Source organism: Nerophis ophidion, linkage group LG01, assembly GCF_033978795.1.
Source record: "Nerophis ophidion isolate RoL-2023_Sa linkage group LG01, RoL_Noph_v1.0, whole genome shotgun sequence".
Taxonomy (NCBI): domain Eukaryota; kingdom Metazoa; phylum Chordata; class Actinopteri; order Syngnathiformes; family Syngnathidae; genus Nerophis; species Nerophis ophidion.
In genome coordinates, this window is record NC_084611.1 from 41,796,045 (window position 1) to 41,821,031 (window position 24,987).

Genomic DNA, 24,987 nt, shown 5'->3' on the forward strand with positions numbered 1-24,987 from the left:
CATGGAGCACGTAATTTATAAGTCCTTGAAAAACGTCAGGATCGCTCGTGAGACCAAAAGGCATAACAAGGTACTCAAAGTGTTTGAGAGGGGTGTTTAAGGCTGTTTTCCACTCATCTCCCTCTCGAATCCGAATAAGGTGGTAAACACTGCGCAGGTCGAGTTTAGCTGCATAGAGCGAATTAAATGCAGAATCCAATAAAGGTAGAGGATATGTATTCTTGATGGAGATGGCGCACGATGATCGATTAATCGACAAAAAAAAAAAAAACTTGCAGTAACCGGCAAGGAGTAGGGACGAGTTATGCCTGAGGCAAGCGAGGAGGAAATATAATCCTCCAGAAACTCCATCTCGGGTTTGGACATGGCAGCACGGCGCCCAGAAGAAGATAAATACAACAATCATAAGGATGATGAGGAGGTAGCGAAAGAGCCCTATCCTTGCTAAAATCCTCCCGGAGGTCATGATACAAGGGAAAAACTAGCAATACATCAATTTCTTCCGGTGTGTCTGTGTGAGGACAGAATGGGAGGACATTCCGATTTAAGGCAATGTGAGTGGCAAAACACAGCCCAATTAATCATTGAGGTTTTCGACGAATCAACATGGGGATTATGTTTACGTACTGTAGCCAGGTGAGCCCAAGCACTGCGAGTGCAGCGCGAAATGGAAATACAAAAAAACGTATCATCTCACGATGATTTCCTCACAAGCAGAGGAAGACATTCTTAGTCTGTGATTCAACGTTAGCCAGATGTTTTTGCGGTCGCAAGGGGGCGGAATTCGACAGTGCAATCAGGCACGCTGGGCCGCCCCTGTTTTAGCTTAAGCAAGGTACGGGATACCTCACGTCCAGGAGGATTGCACTGGAACACTTGCTCCATGGATCTTGACAACGCCTCATCAGAAGAGCCAATGGCTGACCGTCAATTCTAATCGGCCATGGGCCATGCTGCGGCTCTGCCTGACAGGTGAGCGATGATGAAGGCTACACGGGAGCGTTCCGTGCGAAAATCAGCAACTCGGAAGGAGTCAAGAAGGATCGCACATCCACGGATTCTGCAGAGTATCTCTCTGGTCTGGAGCTGGGAGGATCGGGGTTCGAGGAAACTGCTTCCATCAATGGCTGGCTGGCTGGATCCACCGGTGGAGTAGCACCTGGAGACAGCAGGGACAGCGGGGCAGGAGCACCTGGGCGCGGGCCATTCTTTTAGGCTAGTTCTTTCTGTGACGGCTTTGTATCCTGGACCCCAAGATGCAAAAGCGAAGAAATAACTGCCCCAGTGATGTGGTATTCTGGTCGTGTCATCCTCGTCTGGACATAAGAGTGACACGGCAGTGCGGCTGGAGACACTTTACTGAATTAAAAGTTGCTTTATCACAAGCGAGTGTCATTATTCAGGGCTGCAGCGCCTGAAGGAGAACGTCCCGCTTGGGAATCATTTTGGTGATTTAACCCCCAATTGATACTGAGTGCCAATCAATCAATCAATCAATCATCAATCAATGTTTATTTATACAAGCTCTAAATCGCAAGTGTCTCAATGGGCTGCACTAGCCACAAGGACATCCTCGGTTCAGATCCCACATAAGGGCAAAGAAAAACTCACAACCCAGTGTCAATGTGAATGGCAATGAGAAACCTTGGAGAGGACCGCAGATGTGGGTGACCCCCACCGCCTCCTTGTAGGGGAGACCGGATGCAATGGACGTCGAGTGGGTCCAGCATAATATTGTAAAATTCCGGTCCATAGTGGATCTAACATAATATTGGGAGTCCAGTCCATAGTGGGGCCAGCAGGAGACCATCCTAAGCGGAGATGGGTCAGCAGCATTCTTGCCAACCTTGAGACATACGAATTCGGGAGATGGGGGCGGGGCGGCGGGGTTGCGGTGGGTGGGGGGGGGGGGGGGGGGGTTGGGGGGGTTGGTGGTAACGGGGGGTGTATATTGTAGCGTCCCGGAAGAGTTGGTGCTGCAAGGAGTTCTGGGTATTTGTTATGTTGTGTTACAGTGCGAATGTTCTCCCGAAATGTGTTTGTCATTCTTGTTTGGTGTGGGTTCACAGTGTGGCGCAAATTTGTAACTGTGATAAAGTTGCTTATACGGCCACCCTCAGTGTGACCTGTATAGCTGTTGACTAAGTATGGTTGGCATTCACTTATGTGTGTCGCATATATTATGCGACTGGGCTGCCACACTGTTTGTACAGAGGAAACGTGGACATGACGACAGGTTGTAGAGAACGCTAAAGGCAGTGCCTTTAAGGCACGCCCCCCATGTTGTTGTCCGGGTGGACATCGGGAGAAATTCGGGAGAATGTTTGCCCTGGGAGATATTCGGGAGGGGCACTGAAATTCGGGAGTCTCCCAGGAAAATCGGGAGGGTTGGCAAGTATGGTCAGCAGCGCAGAGATGTCCTCAACCGGTGCACAGGCGAGCGGTCCACCCCGGGTCCCGACTCTGGACAGCTCGCACTTCATCCATGGCCACCGGACATATGCCCCTGGGCAGAGCAGAAAGGAAAATAAACGGCAGATCAACTGGTCTAAAAAGGGCGTCTATTTAAAGGCTAGAGTATACAAATGAGTTTTAAGATGGGACTTAAATGCTTTTACTGAGGTAGCATCTCGAACAGTTACCGGGAGGGCATTCCATTGTACCGGAGCCCCAATAGAAAACGTTCTATAGCCAGCAGACTTTTTTTGGGCTCTGGGAATCACTAATAAGCTGGAGTTCTTTGAACGCAGATTTCTTGCCGGGACATATGGTACAATATAATCGGCAAGACATGATGGAGCCGGACCGGGTAGTATTTTATACCTAAGTAGTAAAACCTTAAAGTCTCATCTTAAGTGCACAGGAAGCCAGTGAAGGTGAGCCAGTATAGGTGTATATAAATATATAGGTATATATGTATATAAAGGTATATACAGTATAGGCGTAATATGATCAAACTTTCTTGTTCTTGTCAGAAGTCTAGCAGTCGCATTTTGAACCAACTGTAATCTTTTAATGCTATACATAGGGAGACCTGAAAATAATACGACACAGTAATCGAGACGAGACGTAACAAACGCATGAATAATTATATCAGCGTCGCTAGTAGACAAAATGGAAAAAATGAAAGAAGGCCGTTTTAGTAACACTCTTAATGTGTGACTCAAACCAGAGAGTTGGGTGGAAGATAATACCCATATTCTTTACCGAGTCACTTTGTGTAATTGTTTGGTTGTCAAATTTTGAAGTGGTTTTATTAAATAGTGTTTAGCAGGACCGATAATCAGCATTTCCATTTTTTGGCGTTGAGTTGCAAAAAGTTAACAGACTTGTGGAGGGGGTCTGGTCCGATGACCATGGAAGAAGTACTGGCTGTCCAGAGTCGGGACCCAGGATGGACCACTCGTCGGGACCCAGGATGGATACTCTGCTAGTGTATCGGTTGGGGGCATCTCTACCATGGTGATCCGACTCCGCTTGGGATGGTTCCTGTGGACGGGACTCTCGCCGCTGTCTTGGATCCGCTTTGATCTGAACTCTCGCGGCTGTGTTGGAGCCACTATGGATTGAACTTTGACAGTATCATGTTAGACCCGCTCGACATCCATTGCTTTCGGTCCCCTGGAGGGGGGTGGGGGGGAATGTGATGTCCTCTCCAAGGTTTCTCATAGTCATCATTGTCACTGGCGTCCCACTGGGTGTGAATTCTCCTTGCCCACTGGGTGTGAGTTTTCCTTGCCCTTATGTGGGTTATTCCGATGATGTCGTAGTCGTAGTGGTTTGAACAGTCCTTTGAGATATTTGCGATTTAGGGCTATATAAATAAACATTGATTGATTGATTTTAGAATTTGTATATTGTTTTTGCCTGTTTTGCTCTTAATAATTGAAAAACTGTTCAATAACAGATTAGAGAGTTTCATATATAAAAATAGAATACTCAAAGAGAACCATTATGGATACAGAGCTAATGTTTCAACTTCAATGGCTTTAATTGAAATTACAGAATAAATTACCAATGCAATAGATAGTAAAAAATGTGCGGCAGCAGTGTTTATGGATCCAACTAAAGCATTTGACACAATTAATCACAATATTTTAATCAAAAAAACTAGAACGATATGGCATCAGAGGGTTAGTCTTAAACTGGATAAGAAGTTATCTAACGAACAGGAAACAATACGTGAAGCTAGGCGAACAAACTTCTCCAATGCTAAATATATCATGTGGTGTACCTCAGGGATCAATACTAGGACCTAAACTGTTCAATCTCTATCTAAATGACATTTGTAAAGTTACAAGAGATTTAAAGTTAGTATTATTTGCGGATGATACAACAGCGTTTTGTTTAGGAGAGAACACACGGAAAATAATACAAATAATAACAGAAGAAATGAACAAATTAAAAAAATGGTTTGACAACAACAGACTATCATTGAATCTCAGTAAAACTAAAATAATGCGATTTGGTAACAGTAGAAGAGAAAGTCAAACACAAATACAAATAGACCAAATTTGTAGGTATAATGATTGATGATAAATTGAACTGGAAATCTCATGTAAAAAATATACAACATAAAGTAACAAGAAACACGTAAGTAATGAATAAAGCCAAATATCTTCTAGACCAAAAATCACTTTATATTCTATATTGCTCACTAGTATTACCATATCTGAGTTACTGTGTAGAAATATGGGGAAATAATTACAAAAGTACACTTCATTCACTAATAGTGTTACAAAAAAGATCAGTTAAAATAATACATAATGTTGGATATAGAGAACATACAAACCCTTTATTTATTGAATCTAAGATACTGGAATTCCACGACATAGTGGAACTGCAAACAGCTAAAATTATACACAAAGCAAATGCTTCCCAAGAATATACAACAATTCTTCTCAACAAAAGAGGAGAAATATAATCTTAGAGAAAAATGTAATTTAAAACATTTGTACGCACGTACAACACTTAGGACATTCAGTATGTCAGTATGTGGAATTAAAATATGGAATGGATTAAGCAAAGCAATCAAACAATGTACTAATATCATCCACTTCAAGAAACTCTTCAAACTCAAAGTGTTTACAAAGTACAAAAAGAAGAACCATGACAAACATTCTGAATTTTTTCACCCATTCATTCTTTCATTCTAAAAATAATCTTACTTATCTCATCGTATGGACTAAAACTTACGTTACCAATTATTTATTTATTTTTTATTGTGATTACTTATGCAGTATATTGTGAATATATTGAGAACAGGATGTGTGCAAAAGTTTTAGCAACTGTTATCTAAAAGAAAAGGTGTAGGATTAAATAAGCTCTGCTTCTTCCTACTCCTTTTCAAACATGTTGAAAAGAGAAACTGGAAATTGTGATTGTGACGAACTTCCAGCCGTCCTCGTGTGGGTTGCGAGGACACCTGACACAAGACGCATCGTAACAGTTTTGACCTTGATTTATTATTTCAATAAATCTGCTGTCACTTGGCCCATTGGTCGCGTCACTTTTCAGTGCGCTCTTCCGGCTTGTCTGCTGCTGCTGCACGCCTTTCGGCGTCCGGGGCTTGCGTCCGCTGCGGGGGTGCGTCATCGCTCTCTAGGTGTGGGTTGTCGCGCTCTTCGTCTGCTGGCTGGTGTTTCCTCCTCCATGCTGCTCCCCCGCTCGTTCCTCCCTCGCCCTTTTTGTACTCTAGCAGCAGATAGACACACTGTGAGCAGGTGTATAGTATACGCACCTGGCTCAGATTGCCGCTGCAGTGTCGCTCCACGTGTCGCGCCTCTCCTCGCCGCCGCATGCCCCGCCTCCTGGCCTCAAGGTGGGCCCCGCGCTGCTGCTTTCCGTCCGTTGTCGGCCCGTCGGGTGTGTCTCTCCACAGTGATGTATCATGTTGTATGCACGCATGTTCCAAATAAACTCAAACTCACCTCAACTCAAGGGGCACTGCCATGCTAATGAACAATGTGGCCATAATGGCTCATGTGACTGCAACCATTTACATAACAAAAGGAGGGCCTTCCAGCCGATCGGCTGACATGTGGGTTTTATAGGTAGAAAAGCCAAATGGCTGTTCTCTGGGTCTCCTAGACAAGGCTAAGTCTGACATACCGATACATGTTTTGATACGCTCTAATAAAATATTATGACCAGTTGATCTTGATCTGCCCTTTCTTTTCTCTTCTCCTCCGCCCCCTCTCCCTTGTGGAGGGGGTTTGGGGACAAAGGTCCAGAGGCCATGGATGAAGTGCTGGCTGTCCAGAGTTGGTACCCGGGGCGGATCGCTCGCCTGTGCATCGGTTGGGGACATCTTTGCACTGCTGACCCGTCTTCACTTGGGATAGTCTCCTGCTGGCCCCACTATGGGCTGGACTCTCACTATTATGTTAGATTAGACTTAGACTTCAATCAATCAATGTTTATTTATATAGCCCTAAATCACAAATATCTCAAAGGACTGTACAAACCATTACGACTACGACATCCTCGGAAGAACCCACATAAGGGCAAGGAAAAGTCACACCCAGTGGGCAGGGAGAATTCACACCCAGTGGGACGCCAGTGACAATGATGACTATGAGAAACCTTGGAGAGGACCTCAAATGTGGGCAACCCCCCCCCCCCCCCCCCTCTAGGGGACCGAAAGCAATGGATGTCGAGCGGGTCTAACATGATACTGTGACTGTTCAATCCATAGTGGCTCCAACATAGTCGCGAGAGTTCAGTTCAAAGCGGATCCAAGACAGCAGCGAGAGTCCCGTCCACAGGAAACCATCCCAAGCGGTTTTGGATCAGCAGCGTAGAGATGTCCCCAACCGATACACAGGCGAGCGGTCCATCCTGGGTCCTGACGAGCGGTCCATCCTGGGTCTCGACTCTGGACAGCCAGTTCTTTATCCATGGTCATCGGACCGGACCCCCTCCACAAGGGAGGGGGGGACAAAGGAGAAAAAGAAAAGAGGCGGCAGATCAACTGGTTTAAAAAGGAGGTCTATTTAAAGGCTAGAGTATACAAATGAGTTTTAAGGTGAGACTTAAATGCTTCTACTGAGGTAGCATATCGAACTGTTACCGGGAGGGCATTCCAGAGTACTGGAGCCGGAACGGAAAACGCTGTATAGCCCGCAGACTTTTTTTGGGCTTTAGGAATCACTAATAAGCCAGAATCTTTTGAACGCAGATTTCTTGCCGGGACATATGGTACAATACAATCGGCAAGATAGGATGGAGCTAGACCGTGTAGTATTTTATACGTAAGTAGTAAAACCTTAAAGTCACATCTTAAGTGCACAGGAAGCCAGTGCAGGTGAGCCAGTATAGGCGTAATGTGATTAAACTTTCTTGTTCTTGTCAAAAGTTTAGCAGCCGCATTTTGTACCAAATGTAATCTTTTAATGCTAGACATTTTATTCCACTATGGACTGGACTTTCACAATATTATGTTAGACCCACTAGACGTCCATTGCTTTCGGTCCCCCCCCCTCTCAAACCTCTCCAAGGTTTTTCATAGTCATTCACATCGACGTCCCACTGGGGTGAGTTTTTCCTTGCCCTTATGTGGGCTCTGTACCGTGGATGTCATTGTGGCTTGTGCAGCCCTTTGAGACACTTGTGATTTAGGGCTATATAAATAAAGATTGATAGATTGAAAAACCTGATGGCCTGTGGGTAGAAACTGTTTGTCAGTCTTGTAGTCCTGGATTTCAGGCTCCTGTATCGTCTGCCTGATGGTAAGAGTCTAAAGAGACTGGGCTGGGGGGGGGGGTGTACTGTCCTTTAGGATTTTGTGTGCTCTCCTGGTAGAGTACATGTCCTGTGGTGAGGGGAAGGCTGCTCCTGATATGTACAGAGCAGTTTTAATCACTCGCTGGAGTGCCTTCCTGTCCTTAGCAGCGCAGTTTCCCATACCAGACCGTGATTGAGCTGGTAAGGACACTCTCAACCGTACTTCTACAGAAGTTGCTGAGAATTTTGGGTGGCATGCAAAGTTTTCTCAGCCTTCTTGAAGAAGTACAGTCGCTGCTGGGCTTTCTTTATCGTTTGTTGGGTGTTGGGAGCCCAGGTGAGGTCCTCGCCGATGTGGGTCCCAAGGAATTCAAAAGTTTTCACCCTGTCCTCCTCTTTCTCCTATGTACAGAGGTGTGTCCTGTGTGCTCCTTCTCCGTGGGTCGATAATCATCTCCTGGGTTTTGTGTGTGTTCAAGGAGAGATTATTATCCTGATACCAGTGTTAGAATAATTACGCATATATTATCACACTAACTTTAGTATGCTTAAAGTCTGTTTTTTTTTGTTATTAGCTATTGTGCTCAAGTTAGACTTTTTCTAATCTATGCAAAGACAAAACTTCTTGTCTGAGGGGTGGCCTCAGCCCCAGATGTTATCTTTGTTTTTAGCCCGCTAACAGCCAAGGACTTCAAGGACCTCAATGAAGATAAGATGACAGCACGCAGACGAGACAGAGACTTCAAGGACCTCAACGATGATAAGATCACAACACGCAGACGAAGCGGGGACAATGCGAAATCGCAAGGCCCCCCATCCCATTCCGTCGCGTACTGTGCGTCCTGGACCTGCTTTTGCATAATATATGTGACCACTCCTTTTAGAGGCGGCCTCAGTGATGTTGACTATAGAACTCTGAATAAAAAGAGGGACGTGGGAGCTGAATCTTAGAGCGTAGGGCGAGACTGTGACTAAGTGTTCAGTGCCATGCGTTCTCCTCATAAGCTATATTGAACTCTGTCTCTGCATGATTCCTTGCTTCTTGTCTGTTTAATAGATGTCATCAGTGTTTGAACTTAATAACCAGGCCACCAGTTCCGCTACCTCCCTTCTGTACGCTGCCTCAGCTGATTGATTGATTGGTTGAAACTTTTATTAGTAGATTGCACAGTTCAGTACACATTCCGTACAATTGACCACTAAATGGTAACACCCGAATAAGTTTATCAACTTGTTTAAGTCGGGGTCCACGTTAATCAATTCATGGTAACCATACGGTCATCGGACTGATCACCAGCTCCCCTGGTGATCAGTCCGATGACCTTAGTATCATCTGCAGACTTGATGATAGAGGAGTTGTGACAATCTCAGTGTCGCTAGTGAACAAAATGGAACGAATTGTAACGATTTTGGCAAATTTGAGCGATTTTGGTAATCCCACCAAGAAAATGTCGTTGGGATCGCCCAGACCGAGACTCACCCTCAGCCATGTAAAACGTTTCTGTGAGGGGAATAAGGAAGGGGCACACAACCCTGGAGGACTACAGGAACTCAGGAGGGACAAAAAGATATCAAACCATCCTCTCACAGGCGAGCAGAGATGAGAACTATTCGACTATAAAATTAACAAACAAAATATAAAATAATAACCAAGTTGTATTTTAACTCCGTTACATGCGCATGTGCGTCACATCAAACAGGGTCGGCGGGATTATCGCGAAGCACGTTACACCGCATCAGCATTATTTTATTTGTTATTTTTTTTTTACCCTTTTTAAGTTCCACTTGTAGCATCGACACCTTTTTTTTTTCTTCTTCTTCTTCTTCTTCTTCTTCTTCTTCTTCTTCTTCTTCTTCTTCTTCTTCTTCTTGTTCTTCTTCTTCTTCCCCGTCTTTTCTGCCTCTGTGAGTCTTTTGTGGAACTTCCTTTCACGCTGCTCCAGCGTGGGAAGTTTTCCCGAGAGCATCCACAAAGGCGAGTTCCGTTGCCGAAAGTGGATGCCAGGAAAGATGCCCACTCCAACCTGCTGTCAAAGATGCAAAAAAAAAAAAAAAAAAAAAAAAGACACAATCACGTCTTCTTCAGTGCTCTCTTATCTCCCGAGGACCAGGACTCCTCGTTCCTCTACACGCGGAGGAAAATGAAGACGTTTGAAGAAAAGCCTTCATTTTCTCCAAGCTGTACACCGACTACTCTCAAGGACAACTCCTGGTTTACTTTTCTGTGTTTTTTGTCCCTTAAAAAGACGGAATTAAATTATTGCTGAAGTCAGCGATACACAATTTACTGCATGAATAATACGGTTTTTAAAAGAATATATAGTGGTGGATAAATAAGTAGTTGAATAAGTTTTAATTGACGTACTGAGAAGAAGAAGATGATCTTGTTTTTAAGAGGGTTGAAAATGTTTGTCACAGTTATTCTTTGTGCTTTGCAAACACTTTCACTTCTGACAGTTTCTTTAACTCTTTTTGCTTTGTTTGCTTCCAGCGTCCTTGCAGGAAGAAGAGTTCTTCTTCTTCTTCTTCTTCTTCTTACTCTTCTTCTTCTCCCCCTCCTCTTTCTTCTTTTTTCTTCCTCCTTCTTCTCCTTATTTTTTTGTATTTTTCTTCTTTTTTCTTCTCCTTTTTTCTTCATTTCTTTGTTTTCTTTTCTGTTCTTCTTCTTTTTGTTCTTTTCCTTCCCTTTCTTCTTTGTCTTCTTTTTCTGCGTTTTCTTCTTTTCTTTCTTTTTTCTTCTTCTTCTTTTCCTTCTTCCTTTTCTTCTTTTCTTCTGTCTCTTCTTTTTTCTTCTTTTTCTTCATTTTTCTTCTCTTCTTTTTCTACAGTCTCTTCATTTTTTGTTTTATTTTTTCTTCTTTTCCTTTTTTGTTCTTCTTCTTTATTACCACCTTTTTCTTTTTCCCTTCCACCTTCTTTTTCTTATTTTTCTTCTGTGTCTTCTTTTTCTTCTTTTTCTTCTTGTTTTTCTTCTGTCTCTTCTTTTTTTCTTCTTTTTTTCTTGTTTTCTTCTTTCTCTTTGTTCTCTTCTTTTTTCTTTGTTTTCTTTTTTCTTATTTTCCTTTTTTTCTCATTTTTCTTTTTCCACCACCTTCTTCTTTTTCTCTTCCACCTTCTTTTTCTTATTTTTCTTCTTTGTCTTATTTTCAGTCTTTTTCGTCCTTTTGTTCTTTATGTTCTTTTTTTTCTTCTTTTTCTTTTTTTTTCTTCTTTCTCTACTTCTTTTGCTTCATTTCCTTCTTGTTCCTCTTTTTCTTCTTTCTCTTTTCTTTATTTTCTTTTTTCTTCCTTTTTTCCCTCTTTTTCTTTTTCCACCACCTTCTTCTTTTTCTTCTCTTCCACCTTCTTTTTCTTCTTCTTGTTCTACTTCTTATTCTTCTTCCACTTTTTTTCTTCCTCTTCTTCTTCTTCTTCTTCTTATTCATCTTCTTCTTCTTCTACTACTTCTACTTTTCTTTCCACTTCTTTTTTTTCCCTTCTTCTTTTTCTTCTTCTTATTTATCTTCTTCTTCCAAAGTTCCAATGTTCCCACTCTGCAAAGTGTGCCGGACACGTGAAGGAGTCCCACAGGAGCTAATTGGATTTTTGTTGTTGTTGATGATGCTGATGTGGGATGGGAAGCTCCCTTTATTAGAGCACATTCATAAGATTAATTAAGCGTAAAATGGAAGTAATCGACTATAATGACTGTTGACACATTTTCACTGAGGGTTTCTTTTTGTTCTTTTTTTAGGGTGGAGGTGCAAAAACAACTCCAGATTATCTGATACCTAACTTGTATAAAGCTGGATCACCTGTGATGAAGGGCAGGACCAAGCAGATATTATTGTATTTTATTAAATGCTGTACAACAATGTAATTTAATACACCACAAACATAAATACATACTGAATAAGGAATGAACTGAGCTTTATAATAATAAACTTTCATTCTTCTCATTTTCACTACAGGGATGTCCAAAATGCAGCACCGGGATTGTTTGCGGACCACAGATTGGTTTGCACATTGTAGAAATAATATTAAACAAACATTAAAATGCAGCTGAGATAGGCTCCAGCGACCCCAAAAGGGACAACCGGTAGAAAATGGATGGATGGATAAAAGAAACCAAAAAAAAGAATGCAAAAAAAAATTAGAAATGAAGCAAAAAAAACACAAATCAACAGGAAAAAAATGAAATGTTAAAACTAATAGCTATTTAAATACAAATCTTAAATATAGATTTAAAGACAAGGCTTTGTTTTAATCATTACGATATATGACTATCAAAGTCGTTTGATTTTTCAGGCTAGTTGTTGCATATTTTGTTTTACCAGATAAATGGTATGTTGTTATGTTGTGATGTTGTATTTTATTTTTTACCATATTGTATATATTGTATATGAGCTTTGTTTTTTTTTTCTCACTCGTTCTTCTCTTTTTCTTTTAAGTTGTAACTTTACTGCTTGTTTACATCATGGTCAGGGACTACAGATGAAAATTAGCCTTCTGGCTGATTCTGGCTTTTTTTAACCATGTGTTTTTATGAAATTGCATTGTCCCCTTTGAAATAAACTAATGTAATCTAACCACCACTTATAGGACCAACTCTAACATCCATCCATCCATCCATCCAGCCATCCATCCATCCATCCATTTCCTACCGCTTGTCCCTTTTGGGGTTATGAAGGGTGCTGGAGCCTTTCTCATCTGCATTCGGGCAGAAGGCGAGGTACACCCTGGACAAGTCGCTACCTCATCATCATCGGCGGCCACTCGAACGTGTATGACGATCCTCCCGGTAGGGGTGTATCCCTTTATGGAGGATGCCTGTGCGTGACTTAGTTTTACATGGGGAGACTGGTGCACAAACAGTCACCACATGATCCTTGACAGAAATTGGGTTAGGGTCCAGTGGCATGGGGTCCAAGACGACTGGGGACCCTTTTCTGCTGCAGCCTTCTTCCGCCATCGCAGCCGTTGTGGTAGTTCTTACATTTACCGTCTTCCGTCTGCTCCGCCGTTGAGGTCTTCACCGTATCCCTGGCTAGGGGGCAGTCAGGTACTAGGCCTTTTCCAAGGGCTACCTGGGGTAACAGTAGTAAAGGGGTTAACCTCCTAGTGCCCCAAGACCCCATAGAGGAGCCTCCACGTACGGATGCACTTTAAAGGCCTACAGAAATGAGATTTTCCTATTTAAACGGGAATAGCAGGTCCATTGTATGTGTCATACTTAATCATTTTGCGATATTGCCATATTTTTGCTGAAAGGATTTAGTAGAGAACATCGACAATAAAGTTCGCAACTTTTGGTCGCTAATAAAAAAAAGCCTTGCCTGTACCGGAAGTAGCAGACGATGTGCGCGTGACGTCACGGGTTGTGGAGCTCCTCACATCTGAACATTGTTTACAATCATGGACACCAGCAGCGAGAGCGATTCGGACCAAGAAAGCGACAATTTCCCCATTAATTTGAGCGAGGAGGAAAGATTCGTGGATGAGGATAGTGAGAGTGAAGGACTGGAAAAAAAAAAAAGACAGGGCAGTGGGAGCGATTCAAATGTTATTAGACACATTTACTAGGATAATTCTAGAAAATCCCTTATCTGCTTATTGTGTTACTAGTGTTTTAGTGAGATATAGTCGTACCTGAAAGTCGGAGGAGTGTGGCCACAGGTGTGATGACCGCCAGTGTCTCTGAGGGAAGCCATGTTTCTCGACGAGGCAAAGCGAAGGCAGCCAGTCGGGCCGGGCAGAGCTTTTTTTCCCCCCTCCTCCTCGGTGGAAGCATCCCACGTTCGGGGGCGGCCGGTCGGAGGAGGCAAGAGAGTCACCGCAGCTGCCTTTTTGACAGGTGCACGAGGAACGACGCAAGCTCCGCTCATGTCTACGGTAAGAGCCGACTTATTACCACAATTTTCTCACCGAAACCTGCCGGTTGACATGTGGTAGGGACCCATGTTCGCTTGACCGCTCTGTTCCATAGTAAAGCTTCACCTTCGGGAATGTAAACAAGGAAACACCGGCTGTGTTTGTGTTGCTAAAGGCAGCTGCAATACACCGCTTTCCACATACGTCTCCATTATTAATGAACAAATTGCAAAAGATTCAGCAACACAGATGTCCAAATACTGTGTAATTATGCGATTAATGTAGCTGGGAGCGGGTTGGAACAAAATGTCCGCTACAATCCGTGACATCACTCGCACGCGTCATCATACCGCAACGTTTTCAACAGGATACTTCGCGCTAAATTTAAAATTGCAATTTAGAAAACTAAAAAGGCCATATTGGCATGTGTTGCAATGTTAAGATTTCATCATTGATATATAAATTATCAGACTGCGTGGTCGGTAGTAGTTTCAGTAGGCCTTTTGCGTCATGCCCAGGACGCCACCTCATCGCAGGGCCAACACAGATAGACGGACAACATTCACACTAACATTCACACACTGGGGCCAATTTATCAATCAATCAATCAATGTTTACTTATATAGCCCTAAATCACTAGTGTCTCAAAGAGCTGCACAAACCACTACGACATCCTCGGTAGGCCCACATAAGGGCAAGGAAAAATTCACACCCAGTGGGACGTCGGTGACAATGATGACTATGAGAACCTTGGAGAGGAGTAAAGCAATGGATGTCGAGCGGGTCTAACATGATACTGTGAAAGTTCAATCCATAATGGATCCAACACAGTCGCAAGAGTCCAGTCCAAAGGGGATCCAACACAGCAGCAAGAGTCCCGTTCACAGCGGAGCCAGCAGGAAAACATCCCAAGCGGAGGCGGATCAGCAGCGCAACGATGTCCCCAGCCGATACACAGGCGAGCAGTACATGGCCACCGGATCGGACCGGACCCCCTCCACAAGGGAGAGTGGGACATAGGAGAAAAAGAAAAGAAACGGCAGATTAACTGGTCTAAAAAGGGAGTCTATTTAAAGGCTAGAGTATACAAATGAGTTTTAAGGTGAGACTTAAATGCTTCTACCGAGGTGGCATCTCGAACTTTTACCGGGAGGGCATTCCAGAGTACTGGAGCCCGAAATGAAAACGCTCTATAGCCCGCAGACTTTTTTTGGGCTTTGGGAATCACTAATAAGCCGGAGTCCTTTGAACGCAGATGTTTTGCCGGGACATATGGTACAATACAATCGGCAAGATAGGATGGAGCTAGACCGTGTAGTATTTTATACGTAAGTAGTAAAACCTTAAAGTCACATCTTAAGTGCACAGGAAGCCAGTGCAGGTGAGCCAGTACAGGCGTAATGTGATCAAACTTTCTTGTTCTTGTCAAAAGTCTAGCAGCCGCATTTTGTACCAACTGTAATCTTTTAATGCTAGACATGGGGAGACCCGAAAATAATACGTTACAGTAGTCGAGGCGAGACGTAACAAACGCATGGATAATGATCTCAGCGTCTTTAGTGGACAGAATGGAGTGAATTTTAGCGATATTATGGAGATGAAAGAAGGCCGTTTTAGTAACGCTTTTAATGTGTGACTCAAAGGAGAGAGTTGGGTCAAAGATAACACCCAGATTCTTTACCGTGTCGCCTTGTTTAATTGTTTGGTTGTCAAATGTTAGAGTTGTATCATTAAATAGAGGTCGGTGTCTAGCAGGACCGATAATCAGCATTTCCGTTTTTTTGGCGTTGAGTTGCAAAAAGTTAGCGGACATCCATTGTTTAATTTCATTAAGACACGCCTCCAGCTGACTACAATCCGGCGTGTTGGTCAGCTTTAGGGGCATGTAGAGGTGGGTGTCATCAGCATAACAGTGAAAGCTAACACCGTATTTGCATATGATGTCACCTAGCGGCATCATGTAGATGCTGAAGAGTGCCGGGATCAAGGACCGAACCCTGGGAAACTCCACACGTTACCTTAACGTAGTCCGAGGTCACATTGTTATGGGAGACGCACTGCATCCTATCAGTAAGATAAGAGTTAAACCGAGACAGGGCTAAGTCTGACATACCAATTCGTGTTTTGATACGTTCTAATAAAATATTATGATCGACGGTATCAAAAGCAGCGCTAAGATCGAGGAGCAGCAACATAGATGACGCATCAGAATCCATCGTTAGCAATAGATCATTAGTCATTTTTGCGAGGGCTGTCTCCGTGGAGTGATTTGCCCTGAAACCGGATTGAAAGGTTTCACATAGATTGTTAGACACTAAGTGTTCATTTAACTGCTCCGCAACAATTTTTTCGAGGATTTTTGAAATAAAGGGAAGGTGAGACACCGGTCGGTAGTTTACCATGAGGTCAGGATCGAGGTTAGGTCTTTTAAGAAGAGGATGAATAAGGGGAACAGTGCCCGAGGAAAGTGATAACTTTATAATAATATAATAAGTTTATAATATTTAGTCTGGGCTGCCCCGAGTGACTTGCCCTGGCCACCCGGTTCCAGATAGAGCCAAGGGAATTGGATACCTGGGTTCCAGTTCGGGTATCCGCCCGTCGGTGGGCCCGCGCCCTAGCCGCCCAGACAGTTTATAATATTTAATATTTAGTGTTGCCAATCAACCTATCCCCAGGTGCATGTCTTTGGAAGTGGGAGGAAGCCAGAGTATTTGGAGGGAATCCCACGCAGTCACGGGGAGAACATGCAAACTCCACACAGAACGATCCCGAGCCCTGGATTGAACCCAGGACTACTCAGGAACTTGGTATTGTGAGGCACATGCACTAACCCTCAACTCAAACATAAATTTGTATTTATTATTATATTATATTTTATGTCATATACAAATGTCCTATTGTTACAATACTGATTTGATTTGAAAACATTTTACATCGCAAAAAAGTACCACGCAAAGTTCTTCATCTCATGTCTAGCGAGACACTGACCTCTGCTGGCTTCTCTCTGCACTACATCCATTACGTTACAGAAGAGGGGTGTTAAAACATTTGTATTTTTATGTATTTTTTTATTATTATTGTCTGTTTATATCAGGGGTGTCCAAACTTTTTCCACTGAGAGCCGCAGACTGAAAAATCAAAGTATGCGGGGGCCATTTTGATATTTTTCTTTTTTAAAAGCAATACAATAGTTGTGGGTTTTTTTTTTTACCTTTATGGCTTTCCTCAAGTTTGGTCCCCAGTTTCTGGTATGGTCTCAGTCATAAAAATGTCAGAAATAAGTCATAAATTATTATTTTTTTTCATTTAACGCTTGAACATCGAGATCAACTTCAGGTCTGTCTGTCGTTATACCATTGTTTTCAATTGCGTTTTTTATATTTATGGCCTTTATGTCAAAACCCTTATTTATCTGGCAAACACAAAAACTATGCAACATTTTCCCCCAAAACATTTCAAAGTGGAATATTTGACGTGAAGTAATTGGAACCCTAAACAGGTCAATAATTCAGAACAATAAAAAAAGAATAAGTGTTGAAAATAAGCCAAATCCATCCATGCATTTCTACCACTTATTCCCTTTTGGGGTCGCTGGCGCCTATCTCAGCTAAATGTATATCTATATTTTTTTACTTTTAACGCTTAAGTCTTTAGATCTCTTGATTATAAGATTGTATAATTTTTTTAAGACTTTTTTGTTTGTTTGATGCCCTTTTTGTAAAAGAAAACTTTGTTTTGCACAAAATATGCAATATTATCACCCCAAAATATTTGAAAGTGAAATTGCTCCAGTGAAGTAATTGGAGCCTTCAGCAGGTCAATAACAGTCCGCATGGCAGCTTTGTGTTATTAGTCAATCAATCAATCAATCAATCAATCAATCAATCAATGTTTATTTATATAGCCTTAAATCACCTGTGTCTCAAAGGGCTGCACAAACCACAACGACATTCTCGGTAGAGCCCACATAAGGGCAAGGAAAACTCACACATAGTGGAGGTTGGTGACAGTGACAATGATGACTATGAAAAAACCTTGGAGAGGACCGCATATTTTGGCAACCTATGTGTCATACATGATCATTTCGTGATATTGCCATATTTTTGCTGAAAGGATTTAGTAGAGAACATCGACGATAAAGTTTGCAATATTTGGTCCCAAATAAAAAAGCTTTGCCTGTACCGGAAGTAGCAGACAATGTGCGCGTGACGTCACGGGTTGTGGAGCTCCTCACATCCGAACATTGTTTACAATCATGGGCACCAGCAGCGAGAGCGATTCGGACCTAGAAAGTGACAATTTCCCCATTAATTTGAGGGAGGATGAAAGATTCATGGATGAGGATATTGAGAGTGAAGGAATGGAAAAAAAAGAAGAAAAAAAAGGCGATTGCAGTGGGAGCGATTCGAATGTTATTAGACACATTTACTAGAATAATTCTGGAAAATCCCTTATCTGCCTATTGTGTTGCTAGTGTTTTAGTGAGATTATAGAGTACTTGAAAGTCGAAGGGGTGTGGCCACGGGTGTGGTGACTGTCAGTGTCTCGTTGGGAGGAGGTAATAGTCGCCGCAGCAGCTGCAGGTGGAGGACGCCGGCTCCGTTCATAACTACTGTTAGAGCCAACTTTTTACCACAGTTTTCTCACCGAAACCTGTTTTGCCATGTAGACGGGATCCATGTTCGCTTGACCGCTCTGTTCCATAGTAAAGCTTCATCTTCGGGAATTTTAAACAAGGAAACACCGGCTGTGTTTGTGTGGCTAAAGGCTGAAAGCTTCCCACCTTTCTACATTGACTTCTCCGTTATTAATTGAACAAATTGCAAAAGATTCAGAAACACAGATGTCCAGAATACTGTGTAATTATGCGATTAAAGAAGACTACTTATAGCTTGGATCGGGCTGGAAAATAATGTCCGCTACAACCCGAGACGTCAAACGCACGCGTCACCATACGCGTCTTCCTACCGCGACGTTTTCAACACGACACTTCGCGGGAAATTTAAAATTGCAATTTAGTAAACTGAAAAGGCCGTATTGGCATGTGTAGCAATGTTAATATTTCATCATCGATGTATAAACTATCAGACTGCGTGGTCGGTAGTAGTGGGTTTCAGTAGGCCTTTGAAATTTTTATTATAGTATTTTTTAGATTGGGCCGGGGGGTACGAATGTCCCTCGGGCCGCACTTTGGACACGCCTGGTTTATAATATGCGGAGCGCCTTTCACACATTATTTTCACTAAAGACAATTTTAATCCTGTCATATTTTCTTCCTTCACTGCCCATCTAGAGCACTTTTCAATGCCACCGTCAGATGGCAGCGGCGTGTCGTCAGAAGCCTTCAGCCGCGGAAAATTCGTCAAAGAAGAGAAAGGCGGAAGTTGGCAGCGACACGTCAAAAAGGACGACGGACAAAGCGTCGAAACAACAACAACAGAAAAACAAAACATTAAACATGTTGAAAGTGTTGGTGAGGGAGCGACTCGTTGCGGCCGCTGATGAAATATTCGGGCTTTTCGAAAGAGCGATGGTGTCGTACGAGGAGGAACTTTCTAGAACGAAAGAGGAGAACGAGCGACAGCGTCAACAACTGGAGGCTGTTTATCGCAGTAAGTTAAAGACATGTTTGCATGCTGACTAGCCTTTAACTTGTTTATTGTTCACTAATATTTCAAATACGCCATGCAGTGGCAATCTAACTGCTGCAGAATGTCTCTGGCGAGACCATTTGGACGAACATAGAATCGTAATACAATAACTGCTCTTTCAAAATCTGAAGCTGTGTAGTTTTAATTCCTAGCATCCACAATCAATTAATCAATGTTTATTTATATAGCCCTGAATCACAAGTGTCTCAAAGGGCTGCACAAGCCACAACGACGTCCTCGGTTCAGAGGCCACATCAGGGCAAGGAAAAACTCACAACCCAGTGGGACGTCAATGTGAATGACTGAGAAACCTTGGAGAGGACCGCAAATGTGGGTGACCCCCCCTCTTCTATGGGGAGAAATGATGCAACGGACGTAGAGTGGGTCTAGCATGGTATTTTGAAAGTCCAGTCCATAGTGGATCTAACATAATAGTGTGAGAGTCCAGTCCATAGTGGATCTAGCATAATATTGTGAGAGTCCAGTCCATAGTGGATCTAGCATAATATTGTGAGAGTCCAGTCCATAGTGGATCTACCATAATATTGTGAGAGTTCAGTCCATAGTGGATTTAACATAATATTGTGAGAGTCCAGTCCATAGTGGAGCTATCATAATATTGTGAGAGTCCAGTCCATAGTGGATCTAGCATAATATTGTGAGAGTCCAGTCCATAGTGGATCCAACATAATAGTGATAGAGTCCAGTCCTTAGAGGATCTAACATAATAGTGAGAGTCCAGTCCATAGTGGATCCAGCATAATATTGTGAGAGTCCAGTCCATAGTGGATCTAGCATAATAGTCCATAGTGGATCCATCATAATAGTGATAGAGTCCAGTCCTTAGTGGATCTAACATAATACTGAGAGTCCAGTCCATAGTGGATCTAACATAATAGTGAGAGTCCAGTCCATAGTGGATCTAACATAATATTGTGAGAATCCAGTCCATAGTGGATCTAGCATAATATTGTGAGAATCCAGTCCATAGTGGATCCAACATAATAGTGATAGAGTCCAGTCTTTAGTGGATCTAACATAATAGTGAGAGTCCAGTCCATAGTGGATCTAGCATAATATTGTGAGAGTCCAGTCCATAGTGGATCCAACATAATAGTGATGGAGTCCAGTCCTTAGTGGATCTAACATAATAGTGAGAGTCCAGTCCATAGTGGATCCAGCATAATATTGTGAGAGTCCAGTTCATAGTGGATCTAACATAATAGTCCATAGTGGATCCAACATAATAGTGATAGAGTCCAGTCCTTAATGGATCTAACATAATAGTGAGAGTCCAGTCCATAGTGGATCTACCATAATATTGTGAGAGTCCAGTCCATAGTGGATCTAACATAATAGTGAGAGTCCAGTCCATAGAGGGGCCAGCAGGAGACCATCCCGAGCGGAGACAGGTCAGCAGCGCAGAGATGTCCCCAAACGATGCACAGGCAATTGTTCCACCCCGAGTCCCGACTCTGGACAGCCAGCACTTCATCCATGGCCACAGGACCTATGCCCCCCAGGTTTTTATATATAGGTATATATCTATATAAAGGTATATACAGTATAGGTATATATATATGTATAGGTATATATGTATTTAAAGGTATATACAGTATAAGTTTTATATATAGGTATATATGTATATAAAGGTATATACGGTATAGGAGTAATATGATCAAACTTTCTTGTTCTTGTCAACGTTTATATTTTCAAGAATGTTTGACGTCTCAGCTAAAGTGTGTTTGTGTTTATGTCCCGCAGACGTCCCCCAGCTGATCGGTCGTCAAGAACAACGTCCTCCTGCGCCACACACGGGGATCTCCACCTTGCAGCCGGAGGACGCACAGCTCCCCCACATTAAAGAGGAAGAGGAAGAACTGTGGACCACTCAGGAGGAAGCCGATCTGACCGTCGTCTCCGTGAAGACTGAGGACGACGGAGCACAAGACGAGCTCCTGGCGCCGCTGTCAGACAGCGACGACACCACGTCGCACTCTCGTGAGGCCGAAGACCGGGATGACCACCGGGAGCCTTTGAGCAACACAGACTGCAAGGGAGACGTGCGGACTCGCACCGACGACAAACATTCAGAATGCTCTGGAATGAAGGCAACTCTTAACACGAGGAGACCTTTGCACGCACAGATGAACTCTAAAAAAAGCTTCGGTCGCTCTGTTTGGGGTAAAAGATTCTCTCACCGCTCCGGTTTGCTTTTACACACCGAGGGGAAATCTTACATTTGCTCGGTGTGCGGTGACAGCTTTTCTCGCAAGAGCAATTTCACGCTGCACATGAGAACGCACACCGGAGAAAAGCCTTTCAGTTGCTCTGTCTGCGGTAAGAGATTCTCCCAGAAGTCCAACATGGTGTCACACATGAGGATACACACCGGAGAAAAGCCCTTTAGTTGCTCGCTCTGCGGGAAAGGGTTCTGCCAGAAGACCAACATGCTGTCGCATATGAGGACACACACGGGGGAAAGACCTTTCATTTGCTCAATCTGCGGCGAGACGTTCGTCCAGAAGGTTTCTCTGATTGCCCACGAAAGAACGCACACGGGAGAAAAAGCTTTCGATTGTCCAGTTTGTGGGAAAAGTTACTCTTATAAGAAAACTTTGGCAGCGCACATGCGGACACACACCGGAGAATGAGCCTGCTCACACTAAACACGGACGTTTTAAAGGCCTACTGAAACCCACTACTACCGACCACGCAGTCTGATACTTTATACATCAATGATGAAATCTTAACATTGCAACACATGCCAATACAGTATAATTAGTTTACTAAATTGGAATTTTAAATTTTGCGCCGAAGTATCCTGCTGAAACGTGGTATGATGACGCGTGCGCGTGACGTCACGCATTGTAGAGGACATTTTGGTCCAACACCGTTCCCAACTATAAGTCGCCTGTTTACATCGCATAATTCCACAGTATTCTGGACATCTGTTTTGATGAATCTTTTGCAATTTGTTCAATGAATAATGGAGACGTCAAAAAAGAAAGCTGTAGGTGGGAAGCAGTGTATTGCGGCCGCCTTTAGCAACGCAAACACAGCCGGTGTTTCATTGTTTACATTCCCGAAATATGACGGTGAAGCTTTACTTTGGAACAGAGCGGTCACGCGAACATGGTTGGATTGGACCACACACACAAAGTACAGTGTATTATGCAGCGATCATTTTGAAAGATCGTGTTTCGGAGAGGGTCCCTTGCGAAGGGCAGAGATGGGCATCGCCACCACCCGTCGACTGGTGCTGAAGAAAGGTGCGGGGCCGACCTTCAGGTTTTACAGGTAAACCAATTTAATCTCACTAAAACACTAGTAACACAATAAGCAGATAAGGGATTTTCCAGAATTATCCTAGTAAATGTGTCTAATAACATCTGAATTGCTCCCACTGTATAGTCGTTTTTTTTCTTCTTCTAGTCCTTCACTCTCACTTTCCTCATCCACGAATCTTTCATCCTCGCTCAAATTATTGGGGAAATCGTCGCTTTCCTGGTCTGAATCGCTCTCGCTGCTGGTGGCCATGATTATAAACGATGTTCAGATGTGAGGAGCTCCACAACCCGTGACGTCACGCGCACATCGTCTGCTACTTCCGGTAAAGGCAAGGCTTTTTTATCAGCACCAAAAGTTGCGAACTTTATCGTCCATGTTCTCTACTAAATCCTTTCAGCAAAAATATGGCTATATCGCGAAATGATCAAGTATGACACATAGAATGGACCTGCTATCCCCGTTTAAATAAGAAAATCTCATTTCAGTAGGCCTTTAAACATAGTGATATACTACACCTACACGTGATATCTATTCAAATCAGCGTGCACAGGAACCAGAAAACATTGTGAATGTATTTTTAACTGCATGTTTGTTTAAGACGCACGCACTGCAGGAAATTAATCCGATAAGTCAATAACTTTCTGGTTTATGTTTTCCTGGCCAGTTTTGTGCTAAAAGCTTACACGGAAGTGTAACGTCACATGTGAGAACTCCCCCCAACAAAGTACACACAATCTTCACAGTAAACATTTATCCAAAACTTTGGAAATGTATGCTTGGTGGATAATTTGTTTGTTCTGACTTTGATTATTGCCAATAAATATTGTAGAAATCAAGCCTTTTTGTTTCCATTTTAAAATGATTGTAAATGGTAAATTATACTTGTATAGCGCTGTTCTACCTTTAAGGTAGGGCTGGGCGATATGAGCCTTTTTTTAATATCTTGATATTTTTAGACCATATCACAATACACAAAATATATGTGGATATTTTGCATTAGTCTTGAATGAACACTTGATACATACAATCACAGCAGTATGATGATTCTATGTGTCTACATTAAAACATTCTTCCTCATACTGCATTAATATAAGCTCATTTTAAACTTTCATGCAGAGAGGTAAATCACAACTAAGTCAATTGACCAAAGGTTGTATTTATTAAACAGTTATTAAGCAGTGGCACAAACATTCATGTCATTTAAAAACAGAAAGTGCAAGATTGTCAGACACGTTTTAAAACAAGCTATGAGTGCACTTTTGTGCATGATGTCACTAAGATGACATATCAAAAAAAACCTAAATCAAAGTGTACTTTTCTGTACAGAACACCACTACAATATTTTAAAACAAATAAAGTGTCACACAAGATATTTCAATAACTCAAATAAAAATGAGCTGCATACGGTAATCGGAAATTAAGTTTCTCTGTAGTGGGTTCCTGCGGACGTTACCTCCTTATGTTGTTGACTATTTTTTTCAAACGCTGTTTATGTGGAAATGGTTGCCTCTGCATTTTCTTGGTGTGGCACCAAATGGAGATGTTGACATGCGGAGTAAGCACTCTTAATTCTCTTGCAGGTGACTTTTCAAATGATGCTACACATTAGCAGTAATGCTACTTTTTGTTGCAACAATTTTTCCCCACACTTGACAAACTGCGGTTGTCTGTTTGACATATTCCCACTTGAAGCCAAACCACCGCCAGACGATGGACCCCCTGCTGTTTTTCTGTTTTTCCGTGCTTCAGCAACTCAGCAGATACCTCGTTGAGTCCTGGTGCCTTGCTGTTCTTGAGTCTCTTGATTGCTTGGGCAACCTCGGTCCTGGTTATCTCTTCTGAGGTGACTGTCAGAGTTGGGGCTAGTGTTTCCCGATCAAAAAGAAAGAGAGTGGGAGGTGTTAGCTGGTTGAGAACCTCTTTGAAGTGCTCCACCCACCTTGCCTCCTGTTCCACGTCGCTTAGGAGTGCCCTGCCATCCCTGCTCTTGATTGGCACCCCGGAGCTGCTCCTGGAGCTGGTTAGCTCCCGCACAATCCTGTAGAGTGTTTTAGTTTTGTTTTTCTCTGCTGCCTCTTGCTTTCTCCTCCAGCCACCTCTGTTTGTCTTTCCTGCAGCTCTTTTTTACTTCCCGGTCCAGGCGTCTGTACTCCTCGTCTTTCAGCATCGGAGCCTCCTCTTCTGTTCTCATTTGCCATCTGCCTTTCGTCAATCAATTTCCAGGTCTTTTCTGTTATCAATCTCTCCTTGTCGGTGCCGCTAATTCTGCCTAAAATTGTTTCCCCAGTGTCAGTGATGGCACGGGAGAACAGACTCCACTGATCCTCAATGGAAGGATGTGGTGGTACCTCAAGCTTCTTTCTCAACTCCTCACAGTAGCTTCTCGACAGGTTGGTGTTCTTAAGCTTTTCCACTGCGTAGGGTCTCTTGGGCTGTGTTTTTTCTCACCTTTTTCAGTTTCAGTCTG

General features: G+C 42.9%; 1 protein-coding gene across 1 annotated transcript; it reads left to right on the forward strand.

Annotated features, from left to right (window-relative positions):
* Positions 1-364: 364 nt before the first annotated feature.
* On the forward strand, positions 365-23,356 carry LOC133558356 (zinc finger protein 391-like). Its single transcript, XM_061909711.1, has 5 exons — positions 365-421; positions 973-1,182; positions 5,750-5,821; positions 18,896-19,190; positions 20,994-23,356. The coding sequence occupies exons 1-5, from the start codon at positions 365-367 to the stop codon at positions 21,881-21,883; spliced, it is 1,524 nt and encodes a 507-aa protein (XP_061765695.1). The 3' UTR covers positions 21,884-23,356.
* Positions 23,357-24,987: the final 1,631 nt, after the last annotated feature.

What these genes read in the sequence shown, in the direction of transcription:
- LOC133558356 (XM_061909711.1), top strand. Translation starts at nt 365, where the DNA reads ATGGCAGCACGGCGCCCAGAAGAAGATAAATACAACAATCATAAGGAT. An exon ending in CCCCGCCTCCTGGCCTCAAG is followed by an intron (nt 5,822 to 18,895) that starts GTGGGCCCCGCG and finishes TGCCACCGTCAG; the next exon opens with ATGGCAGCGGCGTGTCGTCA. An exon ending in ACTGGAGGCTGTTTATCGCA is followed by an intron (nt 19,191 to 20,993) that starts GTAAGTTAAAGA and finishes TATGTCCCGCAG; the next exon opens with ACGTCCCCCAGCTGATCGGT.